The 14765-nt window shown below is 40.8% G+C and overlaps 2 protein-coding genes across 2 annotated transcripts; one reads left to right on the top strand and one right to left on the bottom strand.

Annotated features, from left to right (window-relative positions):
• LOC104448058 (sucrose transport protein SUC4) lies at positions 1 to 8207 on the bottom strand (the record flags this gene model as incomplete). The annotated part of the gene is made up of 6 exons (XM_010061838.3): positions 1 to 586; positions 1391 to 1550; positions 5441 to 5484; positions 5567 to 5630; positions 5927 to 6663; positions 7364 to 8207. Coding segments are annotated over 5 exons (1848 nt in total), but the record flags the coding sequence as incomplete, so codon positions are not given.
• Positions 8208 to 13231: 5024 nt separating this feature from the next.
• LOC104451229 (protein ZW2) lies at positions 13232 to 14035 on the top strand. Its single transcript, XM_010065943.2, has one exon. It carries the CDS (start codon positions 13232 to 13234, stop codon positions 14033 to 14035), a length of 804 nt encoding a protein of 267 aa, XP_010064245.2.
• The last annotated feature ends 730 nt before the right edge of the window (positions 14036 to 14765 follow it).

Below are 14765 nucleotides of genomic sequence, written 5' to 3'. Positions count from 1 at the left end.
TGACCAAACAATCTTAGCACATTATTTTAGTTGATAAATGTTTGAAGCACCCAAATTCAAAGATATGTACAGACCTGGGCTCTCCGTATGGACAGATCCTTTTGATTTGAGTAATTTCAGAGTCTCCTATGACATAAAACACGCATCAATGCATCTTTCACCCCAGCGATACAAGCCTTCCAGGGATTGAACATTTACACAGAAAAAATATGCCTCTCAGAATGTCCAATGATTTTATTCCCCTTTTGCTTTCATGGACAGGGTTGATGCGTGATTCGACTTGACAGCTAAAGAGCAAATCACCAGCGGCTGCACCCTAGATATCTCGTGTGTAGATTGCATATCTGGATGGATATCATTCCTCTCCAGCAATCATCCATCATATATTGAACAACGCCACTTCCCTTCCAGTATATGTGCAGTGTAGAGCGATAATTTACTGTCCCCATTGGCCGGTCTTAACTCAAAATCAAACAGCAACAGCCCCAAAAATTGATTCAGAAAAAGACAGCTATTGAACTGCTCTAGCAAACCACCCAAATGCCTCCAATGGACAAAATGAAAGCGAGATAGACTTCCTGGATAACTGCAACAGACAGAAAAACAACTTTATGTGGAAAAGTCGGAAAAAGCCAATACATGCTTATTACAAAAAGACACTCCGAAAAATCTTAGATGACGCATGATATGTACTCCTCAATGTTTAGACAGCAGAGCTCCTCTACAAATGTGATGCCAAAAATGTAGAGCAAATTTGCACAAGCAGCATGAGATCCTCTTTTCCTTATGGTAGTATTTAGTTACATCATTTAAAGGCCACCAAATTATAGGAAGTGATACAATCCCAATTCAAATCAATTTTCTAAAGCTCACAAGGACATTGTCTGGGGATGAATTGAAGAATCTACCAAAGAAAAAAAATAGAAAAACTCCAGAATTTGCATAAAGAGACATGTTTAGCTAGCAGGAACCGGAGACATAAATTTCACAGGATAATTCTTTTTCATAGAGAAGATACTGTACCAAGCAGTTGGACAATTCCTCACACATAGAATGTTGATTGCCCAGAAATCATTCAGAGCAATGTTTTTAAAATCTTTTCACAGTAATGATCCTATTCTCCCATAACACAGGTTGTCAGTGAGAGAAGTCTTCTTCAAGCTACAAACCAGAAAATATCAATGCCTGACAATGGTAATACTAAAGCAAAAATTGAGAAGAATGCGCGGACAATGTTCTCCAGTGTTCCCAATGACAAGTTAAAAAAACCCACTGATCCAGCCCTCAAGACTTTGAAAGTATAAAAGCACCAAAAATTAAATATTTATCCATGCTATCACGTTGATCAAAATGCAATATTGCTGTGCAAAACAAGGATCTTCCTCAGTACCTCATACAACAATCCTGGCTTTCTGAGGACTGGATCGAGGAATAGCTAAAATGGCTATAAGACCAGCAGTGAAGGCTGATAGTGCTGCCACTGCAAAAGCTGCTGAATTTCCACCACCAAATAATTGATCCCAGGGTCCACTTCCCAGGGAGACCACCACCTGTTTTCAAGGATCAAATATGTCGCAGTTTGCTGATTAGTAAAATGCCTCCGTGAGAGTAAGATGCAACAGAGATATGCATCTGGTTGCATATCGCTGGCAGAGAGCTGCCATTCCATTTTGGACGGCGCTATTTGCACACCCATTACACACATTTTATAAATAAATTGACTAGAATGCAGTCTCTCTCACCCTTTTACCTTACCCATTTTCTCTTCTTATTAAGATTAATTGTTAGATATATTCTCAGGAATTCGTCTTCTCCTACATATTTGTTGTTCAAGGACTTGAGTAAAAGCAGGGAAAAAGCCAAAGACTAGATTTTCATCGATCATATATTGATTTATTGCTAGAATGAAATTGTTGATTTTGGTTGTTAGAAATTCTTCCTCTGTTTCATTGAAGTGCTTCATGGTTTCTACGAAGACTAAAACTCAAATTCATCATTTCATTCATGTTAATGGGTATCACTTCATAAAGGAAATTTTTTTCAATATGAAGATATGGTTTTCTTTAACTTGTTTGAAACTACTTTCATATAAATTAATTATCCAAAGAAGACCAACAACAGGTAGTTGGTATGAGCTTTATGGAGGAACTAGACTATTTTTCATCTACTCTTTTCTATTCTCATATTTTTCATCTTCTTTAAGTTCTAAAGAAGGTTCACATATGAATGATAAATGTCATCACTATTCATCCTAAAAGAAGGATGTAAATAACAAAGTAAAGAATGATAAATGTCATCACTATTCATCCTAAAAGAAGGATGTAAATAACAAAGTAAAAGAATTTACAAAGCACAGGATTATAATTAAGCAATTAGTGGCTATAATTTCCATTTCTACAAAAATTTCATCGATAAGGTCGTCCAAATTCAAAGACTAACCAATATACATAGATGGGGGCTACCACATGCCTATTAAGCTGTTGAAGTATCATATATCAATTGTCTGCAATGTTTTCATATGCCTTATGCACATATTGTCTCCCTCCACCTAAAGCGTAAGCTTTTTATTGGACATTATGACATGATATCAAACTTAAGTTCCAACACAGTTTATTTTGGGCATAAGGCTCCACATTCATCAAATCTACACATCATTCCTCATCGCTGTTTGCATGTGAGAGGGGATGTTATAGTTTCCCACATCGCTTGTTTACAGGTTTATATACATAATCTCTCCCTCCACTTAACGGTTTAAACTTTGGGTTGGACTTTCTAACTTGTACAAAAATTGATAAAAAAATTAAAGCAGCTAATACCTTTGTTCTAATCAATGAATTTCATTTATGTTGGAAGCGTTTTGATAATTAACATGCGAGGTTCATGTGCTTTGGGGATTTACATGTTATTTTGCCTTGTTCAGGCTACAATTTTCTCTATAGAAAACTCTAATCCATCACATTATAACACAGATGTTGTGATATGTGAAGAACTGTGACAATGACGTTATCTTTCACTAAAAGGTTATTGTTTACTTTATGATCTGTACAGTCCGTTCAAATTGAATTGTCTTTAGGGGAGTTCAAATTGTACAGTAGCTTTTGAAAATAACCAATAGTTTATACAAGTTGGCACCTCCTTGGTGCCTCTCTAAGAGACTTCAGCTTCAACTACAAACATTTAAAATTTCCAAAGATTGGATTTGTGTACCAAACAAAACAACTAAATGTTAGAATTTCTTGGATAACGTCACCGGTGGAGTTCGTCGGATGGAATCATAATCTATTTCTTCTCTGTTTGGTTTACCATGAGGACTTTTGTAGACTATTGTGGTGGCATAACACGTGACTCAACCACAAAACTATATTTTTAACCACTTTTATACTTTAACATATAGATTAGATGGCTTTGAAGAGAAAAATAGAAGCCTTTTTCCAATCAATAATATCCTACGTGATTCCATGAGCTCTCCAAATCTGGCCATATTCTCAAGTAGATTTGTCAAAATGGGTCATAAACCCATTTCTTAACTCATATATAATGGGCCAAGTCATTATATTAGTTAGTTATATTCAGTAAATGGGGCATAAATGCATTTAGAATGGAAATATCCAAAAAAAAATATAGCTGTTAAATTGATTCACGATTTACCCAAATCCAATCTACCTTTGTACCACTTTCTTCAGCCTCTCTGAAAAACTAACAAATTCTTTCCAAGGTCAGAGAAGTCTCAATGGGCCCACAAGATGGGCCCGCCTTCACCTTCATTACAACTATCAAGACAGCTTCATTTTCTTCCCACATTATTTATTATTTTCATTAATCTTGTAACTTTCCTTGGTTAGTTATTGGAATATATCTTTCCTAGGTTGTAGTTGGCATTGTTATATTTACATAATATTCTAATTTTAATTCTTGTCATTACAATCCATGGTCAACATAAATCATCTTATTTGATATCCTACTTCCATTTAATTAAAATTTAAATTCCCCAACGTTATTGGTTGCTGTGATTTAACAAATTCACTACCAAGTACTAACTTTATCTTATTCTTCATTGTAAATCAATACAAAAATTGAAAATTCTATGCAATGTTGAATACCAATTCTTTAGCATCTTATAGTCGAAATAGAGATTTTATCCAAATAAAATATACACATGAAGAGCTCAGAGTGAGTTAACTAGATGGATACGGATTTTCATAGGTTAGATTAAATATGGAAGTATTTTAGTGATATAGGTCGGATTCGGGTACTGATCTAGTCAGGTATGAGATGCTAAATTTGTACTGCATACATATATGAGTCAATTTGGGTTAAACCATTTTTGACCCGACCACCCATTTGACAGCCTATTCTCAAGCTTCTAGATTTTTTATTTTTTTTTTTTGGATCAAACTCAAGCTTCTAGATTACATATTTCATTTTCCCACTACATTTACCCCTAAGTGCACCAACATTTATCACTTTTTACCAGAGTTAGACAAAAGGGACAGCTCATATTATTTTCCATTCCAAGTTTTCTTGACTATAGGGCCATAGTTCAAAACATTGAGACATTTATCTAGATTAAACCTAGAAAGAAGAACAGAGCACCAATTCAATTAATAGCCTAATTTCAATTTAACAAATTCTCTAGTTGACCAGCACACTTGTATCTGAATCATTTTCTTCTTTCAGTAAAATCATACTTTCATTTTCTTCCCTTAGATATCCTCACATCAACGCACCCTAATATAACGCAAATGGAGCCCCTACTAGTTTTCCCCCCATTATAAACATGCTCCTCTCATCTTTTACAACCTTTGAGCCTTCAAGTATCACATTGGACAAGCAAATTACTTTCCAAGACTTATTAATGTTTCAAGCTAAGCCAAAACTCTCTATCTCACACTGCAAAAAGACAGGAGAACTTTGTCACAACTTCCTCACCAAAATGATACAGCATGAAAGAAAAATTTCTCCCACAGATCAGTTTACTTTGTCAGTGAAACTGTTAATGGTTGGTTCTAACTAATTTCCTGAATTATAGACCAGCTAGAAAAATATATCTCTTTCTCGTCAAATAGGTCATCTAAATTCAGTTACAGGCAAAATAATATAAAGATCATCACTGGATCGGAATCTTATAATAAAAGAATATATATAAACCAGCAATTAGAACTTTATGGGATAAATTTCTTCAGTCAATCAGATGCACTAGAAAGAGCTGCTTACAGGAATGTAGAGACAACCAACTTCGCAGGAAATATATAACTTCATCAACCACTTGTCACTTCAAGAAGGTTTTGCACTTACTTTCTTGACTTTATGAAGTCACATAGCAGAAGATAATTCCAGCAGAAAATGTACTTATGAACACATGGTCTATTTTCAAGGAAAAAAAGAAGAAAACAACCAATAATCCTAATTATAGAAAAATAGTGCTAGAAGAGAATAATACCTGTGGGATCACGATTGCCAGGTTTAAAACGCCCATAGACAATCCTAAAAAAATAATAGACCAATATAAGCAATTAGATAATCCAAAATCATAATATAGGTTGAGAACAGAGCATGAGATGCAGACCTTGCCCAAGTCCCAAAGACTCAATACGTGTCGAGATCAAGGCATATGGAACGCTATAAGTTATCTGCAATAGGAAGTATCATATGAATGGTTTTTCCATAAAGCACAATAACCATCACAAAGTCAAGATACTGGTACTCCCTAATTTATTTCTACTCCACGCCACATATACTCCCTAAATTAAATACTTTAACGAAGTAAACAGCAGAATCCAATCTAGAAAGCTTCCCTTATTAGAATAGTAGAAATAGCTGCTATTAAGTTTATCCCGATTAATGTAATGTTTGTAAGTGAAAGTCAGGATGATTTCAAGTTCCAACAAGGAAAAAAAGGTTCTTTTCACAGGGGATAGCAACTTACAGCCAAAGGAACACCAAGTATTGTGAAAATCACTATTGCAGCAATTACAATGCCAGGTGCAGGTGAAGTGCCGCCTGAGTCCATGCTATTGACATACGTTACCACAAGCATGCCAAGAAAACAAAGAGCCATAAGAATGTCTGAAATCCCCCATACAAAACCTGCCCCAAATTTCCTGCACAGCTTCTCCATGAAAACTGAAGTTATTCCAAGGACAACTGATTGCAACATGAGACCTAATGCACCCATCCTAACACCATCATTGTAGTTCTGCCCTTCATTGGGTTCGCCGCCATAAATTTCTCTTCCCATCCAATCAGTATCGAAGAGAAGAAAAGGAAACCATCCAATCCAAGTGAAAGCAGTAACAAGCAAGATCATCCATACAGACCCAGAAAAATATCGGAAAGTCCCAAATAGTTCCCACATGAAAGCCTCTTGAGTGTGGCTTGACTGCCCAGGTCCATCAGCAGCAGATGAGGATCTGTCACTCGAACCAAGAGGTACTTCCTGAGCTGCTGAGACGCTTAGATATGTAGTGATTGCAATAAATACGATATCGATCAAGAATGCAGACTTAAGGTTGGCGCAGTCAGCATTGCAAGCAGAAGTCTTAGTAAATGGCAAAATTTTATACCATCCACTATATGACCCTGTGGCAAAGCCGAGGACATTACCAACAGCCATAAACAGCGAGAAATATGCATTGGCTACTCGAGTCCTTCTATGGTCCTTCCCTGAGATAAAAAATTATGCTGACATTAATTGTCAATAGTATGCTATCTGATGCTATTTCTTTAATAACAGCCTACTACTTTTCGCACAATCCAGAACAGACATATTTGGACTTCATGTTCCTGAACATCATCCAAGCACACACATTCACCTGCCTAACATTGTGTTTATTCTATGAAATATCTTTGTTTCCAGATCCCTGGCGGCGAAGGGAGAACACGAAGGGGGAAAAAAAAACTCGCCTTTATTTTATTTTCAGCATTCGAGTGGTTCATAAGTTTCAAACAATCCTTTCCTTTTTCCATTTATGATGTAGTAAATTTCCCAGTATAGCAGGCGATCACTTCTAAATTAAATGATAATCATAAGCCACATAAGGAAGAAATGCAAAACAGCAAAACGATCGGGAGCATTGAATCATCCACAACAAAACAACAGGTTGTCACCGTGGGCCACTCCCAACTATGTGCACCAAAATCTGAAGAGGTAAGAGCCAAATTAAGGATTAAATACTACACAACCACAATTGTCTCGTTTGTTTTTTGTCCGGTCGAAAGATGGCCCACTGAAGTCAGAAATTAGGACTCGTATACGACCAGGCACTCTACCGGAACAGTGCTCGTTTAGGGTTTCGAAGAAGCGAAAGAGAAGCTCGAAATCGTCAGATGACTAGACTATCGAAACAAGACGAGCTGAAATTACCGGTGAGGTCAGCGAGCAGAGCTCTGCAAGGACCCTGAGTCATGTTGTTCGCGACGTCGAGGATCCAAAACCCGAAGACGAAGGCACCCACCGCCCCCGGCTTGGCGGCGCCCCCCCTGTCCCCGAGCAGCCACCCGATGTCGGCGGAGTGGCCGATGATCAACACGGCGAAGGTGATCGACAGGGCCCCGGCGACGATGAACGGCCGCCGGCGGCCGAAGCGGCTGGCGCAGCGGTCGCTCATGTGGCCCACCAGGGGCTGGACGATGAGCCCCGACAGCGGGCCGCAGAGCCAGATAATGCTGGCCCAGGCGTGGGGGATCCCCAGCTCCTGCACGTACGGGGTCAGCAGCGAGAGCTGCAGCGCCCACCCGAACTGGATCCCGCACGCGACCGAGGCCACGCGGAGGAGCCGCCGGAGCGGGACCCGCGACTTCGCCGGCGGCGGGGCTGCCTCGCCGAGGCGGCGGCGGAGGCCCGGAGCGGCGGGGGCGGCGGCGGCGGGGGCGCCCTGGCCCGGCCGCGGTGGCGCTCCGCCTCGGGGGTCGCCATCGGTCAGAGCTTCTTCTCCCCCGTCTCCCTCTGTGCTCAGCTCCGCCTCTTCCCTCTCCGTCTCCGTTCCCCTATCGGCGACGGTTGGTGGCGTTGCGTGTCGTGGCGTTGCAGAGCTTTTTTGAGTGTTTTGATGAGAGAGAGAGAGAGAGGGAAGACTAGTCCGCTGACGGGGAAGAGCAGCGAAATTCGTCCGCGTGTTTTCGTCGTATTCACGGTCGCCTTTATCGTCGGCCGGTACCCGGGTCGTGGAGATTAATGATTTGAGATTTAGGAAGAATTTTGGAGCGGTTTAGGACAAAGCGGTGGTTTTTGGGGTGGGAGGAGGGTAAATTACGGAATTCGATGGTCGGATATTTTTATGGATCGCCGCGTGGGGCTGCTGGGGCCTACTGCCGAGTCGGGCGGGGCAGGGAGGGGAATGATTCGGTGGCAAGTAAGGCCGGAATGACGGTAATGCCCCCTCCGGTGCTTTGTCCTTATGACTCGGCGAGTCGACGAGAGAGAGAGAGAGAAGGGGGCATTCTAGCCTGCACAACCCCGACTCCCGTGCGTTTGACCGTCCAGGGTGATTAGTTTCAAGTAGTGGGTGATTCTCGTCTTAAAATGAGAAATCAAAGATTGATTTTGAAAATTTGAAACCAAAAATTACTTGTTTAATTTTATGGAGCCACTCAAAAATTGAACAATCAGTCCGGTTCCCATGTGATTCCATTAAATCAATTTAAATGTTTTCATTTCGGAAGAGACGTGAGACATAAAGAGCAAGTGACAAGATTAAAGGCTAGAGGTGACCGAGAATGATAGTGATAGAAGGAACAATGAGGTTGAAAGCCATCCAGAGCAAGAGTGAGAAAGGGAGGTAAGGTCACAAGATGAGCGAGGCAATAGATGAATAGAAATTTTAAAAAATTATATATAAGCTTATTTTTTAATACAAGTAGCTATAGGGTTTGCTATTTTATGTATCGATTTGGTATGATTGAGCGGACAGTTTCACGCTTAGGATCGAGAATTGAGACTCTGAATTGAAATCGGGAATCAAATTAATTCCATACAAATTGTCAATTCTGAATTAGGGCAATTCCAAGTGGTTCTTGATTTTTTTGCATGCCCCACTTCCATAGACACTCTCCCTATCATTGGACCACATGGCCATAAAATCTCAATGCATGAATCTTGGTGACCTTAAAACAGAGCTGAGGATAGATGGAAATTATAGCCATAGTAGGTTAGTTAGCTCCTTATGTTTTCTTTTCTTAAGCCAAATCGAGTTCACAACTCTATTGTTCTGAATATAGTTTTTTTCCTTAGAATTTATACTAAATCTATGTCGATGCTATTGCCTTTTGTTACCCAGTGTTACTACCCTTATATGGTGAGATGGTGGATTTGAATGAAATGGTGAATAAAGAAATGGTGGATTTGAAAATTTGGGTTTTTTGAGAATTTTGGGGAGCGAGGGTATTTTTGGACTTTCGATGAAGATTTTGTGCAAAACGAGGGAGGAAAGAAACTACTCACGATGGCCACATGTCTTGACACTCAAGGGAGTGTCCGTGGGACAATACACAAGTAAGCGCAGCTGGCATTCCTCATGCTGGTAAACGCCCGAAAGCACTTCATTAATTACTCACATGTAAAACGCAGCAGCAAATGCATTGAAATTGACTGCTCAACGGATCGCTAATGATAATTTCACCCCGATCACGGAGATAACACATAGAGTGCAGTATCACAAGCCGATCATTTAGAAATAAATTTTTTACCTGATTTCTTTTTATCCAATTTCAATTTGATAGATCATGTCTCTTTATTTGAATTCGCGAATGAAATTCACGTGTTTCATTTGCTCGATTCCCCGTTCATCTTTAATTCAAACACGAGACATATTCAATCGGTTACTTAAGAATGTGGTCATTGGGATAGTAACCGTGCTTCCAACCAATTAAAATCCGAGTATAGGAAAATATCTGTTTGGCTAAGAAGGATGAAAGGACGTGCTTAGGCGTGGGGGAGGTGAGGACACGGGTGGGCCGCGCGTGATGTGCGGGCATGATGTTTGGGGAGGTTGGTCGGCTGAATTTTAAGGTTATAGGCGGACAGTTGGGATGACCCGATGCAATGAGTGCACTATGCGGCATTATTTTTTATCTTTTTTTTTTTTTTGCTTTTTTATTTATTTATTTTATCAGTGGGGGGTTGTACAGCGATACGACATCGAGGAGGTGTCGATCGACTGTCGTTTCCCTGTGGCATCAATGATTGACCCCGGAGGTGCTTTTCAATTTGAACGCTGTCATTATCATCTTCTCGTCTCGCGGTTGGGTTTTGGCCACTTGCACGTTTTCCCCGTTGTTACTCTGAACGACAGCGAATGCTCTGTCGTTTTTACTTGGTCCCCCCACGGCTTTTGTTTTTTTTTCAACCGATCACTTCTCTCGTTTGATTTGGGGATGTGAACCTTTTTGTATGATTAAACATTTTTGGAGGATATCCATTATGATTAGATTGAACATGATACGATACGAAAAAAGTCGATTTAGTCAATTCATAATTGATTTGGTAGAATAGGAAATTGAAATCTTTTATATTCCTTTTCCTAATTTTATTTTTCTTCATTGTGCTATTAATTGGTATGTGCACATGTACATTGAACATGACACAATACAACAAAAATTCCTTCAATTTTTTTTGTTTTCCGTCTAATTGGATGCATGGAATCTTTAAATAATGTGGGTAATTTAAAAAGAAGCTATGTGAGCTTGAGCGTACCTAATTTTGTATTGGGCCTCCTTTGAATTTTGTGTCGTGTAACAATCTAATGAGTCATAAAATATAAGCCCTTCTCTATCTTTCTCTATCCGAACAGAGTAGCCCATCTATTGCAAGTGTCTCCTCCGCTGCTCTTTGCAATCACCATCCTCATGGTCATAGCCACTTAATTGCCGCCAACACTGGCGGGCTTTCTCGCAATGGAAAATTGTTCCGGATCTTGACGATGAACTCTAATGTAGAGAGAGAGAGAGTGTGTGTCGGGAGATCGATGTAAATTTGTGTCGCGGAATTTTTTTATGCTCAATTGTCTTTTGGTCATTCTCAATGGATAGTTTATTTAAAGTTTGGTAGGTCTTGTATCAAAAGTTGCCAATTAAAAGTAGGGTAGGCCCAATATTAAAAATTTGATATGATAAATTGAGGCGACATTGATAAGAATGACTGGGATAAAGAGTTGATTGCTCGACTATCTTTAAGTACAACATGTTAATAAGAAGTCCGGTCTGCAAAATAATTTGAGAATAAATCTATTTTAGAATAATTTTTTAAGATAAATTTATTCTTGAGAAAAAAGTCTATTTGCAAAACCATACCATTCCGTCTCATTTTCATTTATCAACCCAACCTTTTGCGGAATCCATGTGGTCGGGTAAGTTCCATGATGGATATTTTAGAGGTCATAAGATAGGTTCAAATTCCAAAGTTTATAAATCAATGAGTACATAATAAGTTCAAAGATTCGAGGTCATATCAATCCTGCAAGGTGTGTTTGTTTTTAACTATTTATTATTTTCTCTATTCTGTATAGATAAATTACGTTTAATCACATAAAATAATATCTACAGGTGTGTTTGTTTTAGGAAAAAAAATTAATGATAAAGGAAAATGCACTCCGAAAAATCAATTTCAAGGAAAACGCTTCCCTTTTTTAGGTTACTGAATTCATTTTCCTAACTCGGAGTGTGTATATTTACTTGGACCGTGAGTGACTCTCCATTAATTGAGCATTTTCAGAAAAACCAAACGCACAAAAGTCCAAAAAAATAATTCACAAAAAATTATTTCACTAAAAGAAACACACCCTTATTAACAATGCGTTTGTGGTTTTATGTTGAATGCTGACTATTGTATCGTTTTTTCGCTTAATAATTTTTTTTAATAGAATATAGGGTATTGGAAATCCACATATTCCAAATTGGATCGAAATAGAGTAGATAAAGCATGATACGGTGCCGACAGGTTGATTTTGGGCCTGTTTAAAGGACATTTTCTTTTATTAAGCAAACAAACATTATATCGCGTAATTTAACGAGCACACAGAAAAAAAGATCCACACAAAAGCACGAAGACATAAAAGCCCAATTTGAAGAAGGGCTGTAGTCCACAAGATGCTTAACGACAAAACTAAACAAGAACAGCTTAAACTAATCCTGTCGCGAGCCGAAGCCCAAAGCCCGCCGCTTCGAAGAAAGAATTCAAGCCTAATTTAAAGACCGGCTCACGTGACGTATATCCAACATTACAGATTATACCGAGTCAAAAATTGCGAGAAAATATATTTTATGGCGAGGATTTCTTATAAATCACACTAGCTAATCTCCAGAACAAGTTATAATCAATAAATAATAGGATTTATATCATGAAAAATCTCAAAATGGTACATATGTAACAAATTTATCCTAAATTAATTTTTTGATTATCAAGAACTTCAAATTGGTATACTCATAATAAGTTTATTTTCTTTAGTTTCCGTTAAATTTTACCGTATAGTTTATGGGTGTAGTTTGGATTTTACCCTTTATTTATCATGGAATGATTTTTCGTGGTATTTATTAAATTTAATGGAAACTAAAAGATAATAAATTTGTCACAAATATATCAATTTGAAATTTTTGATGATTTAAAAATTAGTTTATGATAAATTTATCATGTTCATATTAATTAGAGATTCTTTATGATGAACAAATTAAATTTAGATAAATTCATCGTAAATGGATCGGTTGAACTTTTTTGTAATATTCTCACTTGTAAAATAACCCTCCACGGGACGCCCGGAAACTCTGAAAAGCCATTGTGGAAATCGAGGCAAGAAAAAACCAACCGCGTCTCGAAAAATTATTCCGTGCAATGAATCTAACGAAACAACAAAATTTTTTATGAAAATGAATTCAGGACCGCAATTAATTTTATCCGCAACATTCCCGCGTAGCGAAGTGAGCTCCAGTTTCGCAGAGGTCGACGTTACAACCGTTGATTCGATATTCATTTGTCGGGATCCCCGGAATCGACCGCGAAAGACGCCATCGGCAACATTCCCAAGGAAGCCAGGGAGCACTCGACAGCAGACGCGCCCCCGCCACGCCCCTCTGAATCTCGCAGCGGCTACTCAGGGTCCGCCTCCGCGCCTCCGTCGTCATCCCCACCGCCCACGTCCCCCCTCTCCGTCTCCCCCCCGCACCCCCGCGCCTACTTAAGGACGAAGGCAGCAGAGGAAGAGCACCCTCCTTCCTCATGAAGGAATCCCGAGCCACGCCGACCATGTCCGCGCACCTATTTAACCTCCGCACTGCCCCCGTCCCGAACTTCCCCCTCTCCTACGACTCCCGTTCCCCGCCGCACATGGAGACTTTCGAGGCCTTCTTCGAGGACTGGCTCGCGCAGCAGGAGGCCTTCCTCGACCAGCTCCTCCTCCGCGCCTCCGCGCCGCAGGGCCAGAGCTGCCCGAGCCACGACCACCGCGGCGACGGCGACAGCGACGGCGACGGCGAAGCGGACAGGGCCTTGATCGAGCAGGTCCTCGGCCACTACCAGCGGTTCTACGAGGAGAAGACGAGGGTGGCGAGGGAGGACGCGTTCCTCTTCTTCTCCGCCCCCTGGCTCACCTCCTTCGAGCGCACATTCCTCTGGATCGGCGACTTCAAGCCCACCCTCCTCTTCCGCTTCCTCGGCTCCGCGGTCGACGGCCTCACCGCCGCCCAGTCGGAGGAGGTCGAGCGGATCGGGGCGGAGACGAGGTGGAGGGAGAGGGAGCTCACGGAGGCGATGGCCAGGGTCCAGGAGAGCGTGGGGGCCCCGCCGCTGCTCTGCCTGCTGAGGGCGTCGGCCGGGCAGCCGCCAAGGGACGGGGAGCTCTGCGCCCTGGAGGTGGCCATGGCGCAGCTGAAGGAGGCGATGGTGGCGGTGCTGGAGGACGCGAACGCGCTGCGGGCCGCGACGGCGAGGCGGTTGATGGAGGTGCTGAGCCCGGCCCAGACGGTGAAGCTGCTGGCCGCGGCGGCGCAGTTCCAGGTCCGGATAAGGTGGTGGGGGAAGCAGAGGGCGGCGTCGGCGGCGCTCCGATGAGCGGAAGCCTGTCTGTCGCCGTTTTACGGTTTTTGATTCCGCCTCAAGTGTCAAGGAGGAGCCGTCGTCGTTCCTAGATTTTTGTCTTTGTTTCCATAAATGACCAAAAAAGGAATAAAAAAAAAAAGAAATAAAAATGAGAAACTGTTGTCACTGGGTCAGGTACTTCGAATATTTGAATAATGAAAGTAAATTTTGTTGTAAGTGGAAGGAGACGTCGCAAATTAATAAGCGATTATGCATCTTGAGTTTTAATTTTACGAAACTCGCATTTCGATTTCTGTATGATCCGAAACACCTATAGCCTTTCATCATATTCAAACATAAATTGTCGAAATTTAAATGTTTTTTCTTCTTCTTTTTTCCCCAGTTGTGGGAGAAAATCCCGGGTAAAAGTGACTTGTTCCTAAATGGACCAACAACTGGCCGGACCTTGGTCCGAAGTGACCTATATATAGTAGGCCCCAAAGGAAGGCTCCATTCCTATTTGTCTAATTAAAGTGGGCCGAAAAGATGTTACGCTACTCGACCGGCCCGGCTCGGCCCGGCCAATGAAAATCTAACAGACAGGACAGCTTTTTGGGCCAATGATGTCCACAAGCAGTTCGAAGCATCCCATGTAAGCTCTATCGAACCAATTACCAAGTAATCCCGTGACGGCAACCTTTGGTAATAACGGAGCAAATGAAATAGAACGAGGATTCTAGTTGTTATATATTCGCGGCAATAG

The sequence above is a fragment of the Eucalyptus grandis genome, chromosome 6 (genome assembly GCF_016545825.1).
Source record: "Eucalyptus grandis isolate ANBG69807.140 chromosome 6, ASM1654582v1, whole genome shotgun sequence".
Taxonomy (NCBI): domain Eukaryota; kingdom Viridiplantae; phylum Streptophyta; class Magnoliopsida; order Myrtales; family Myrtaceae; genus Eucalyptus; species Eucalyptus grandis.
Note: the sequence above shows the minus strand (reverse complement) of the source record. Positions and strands in the feature narration are given on the sequence as shown.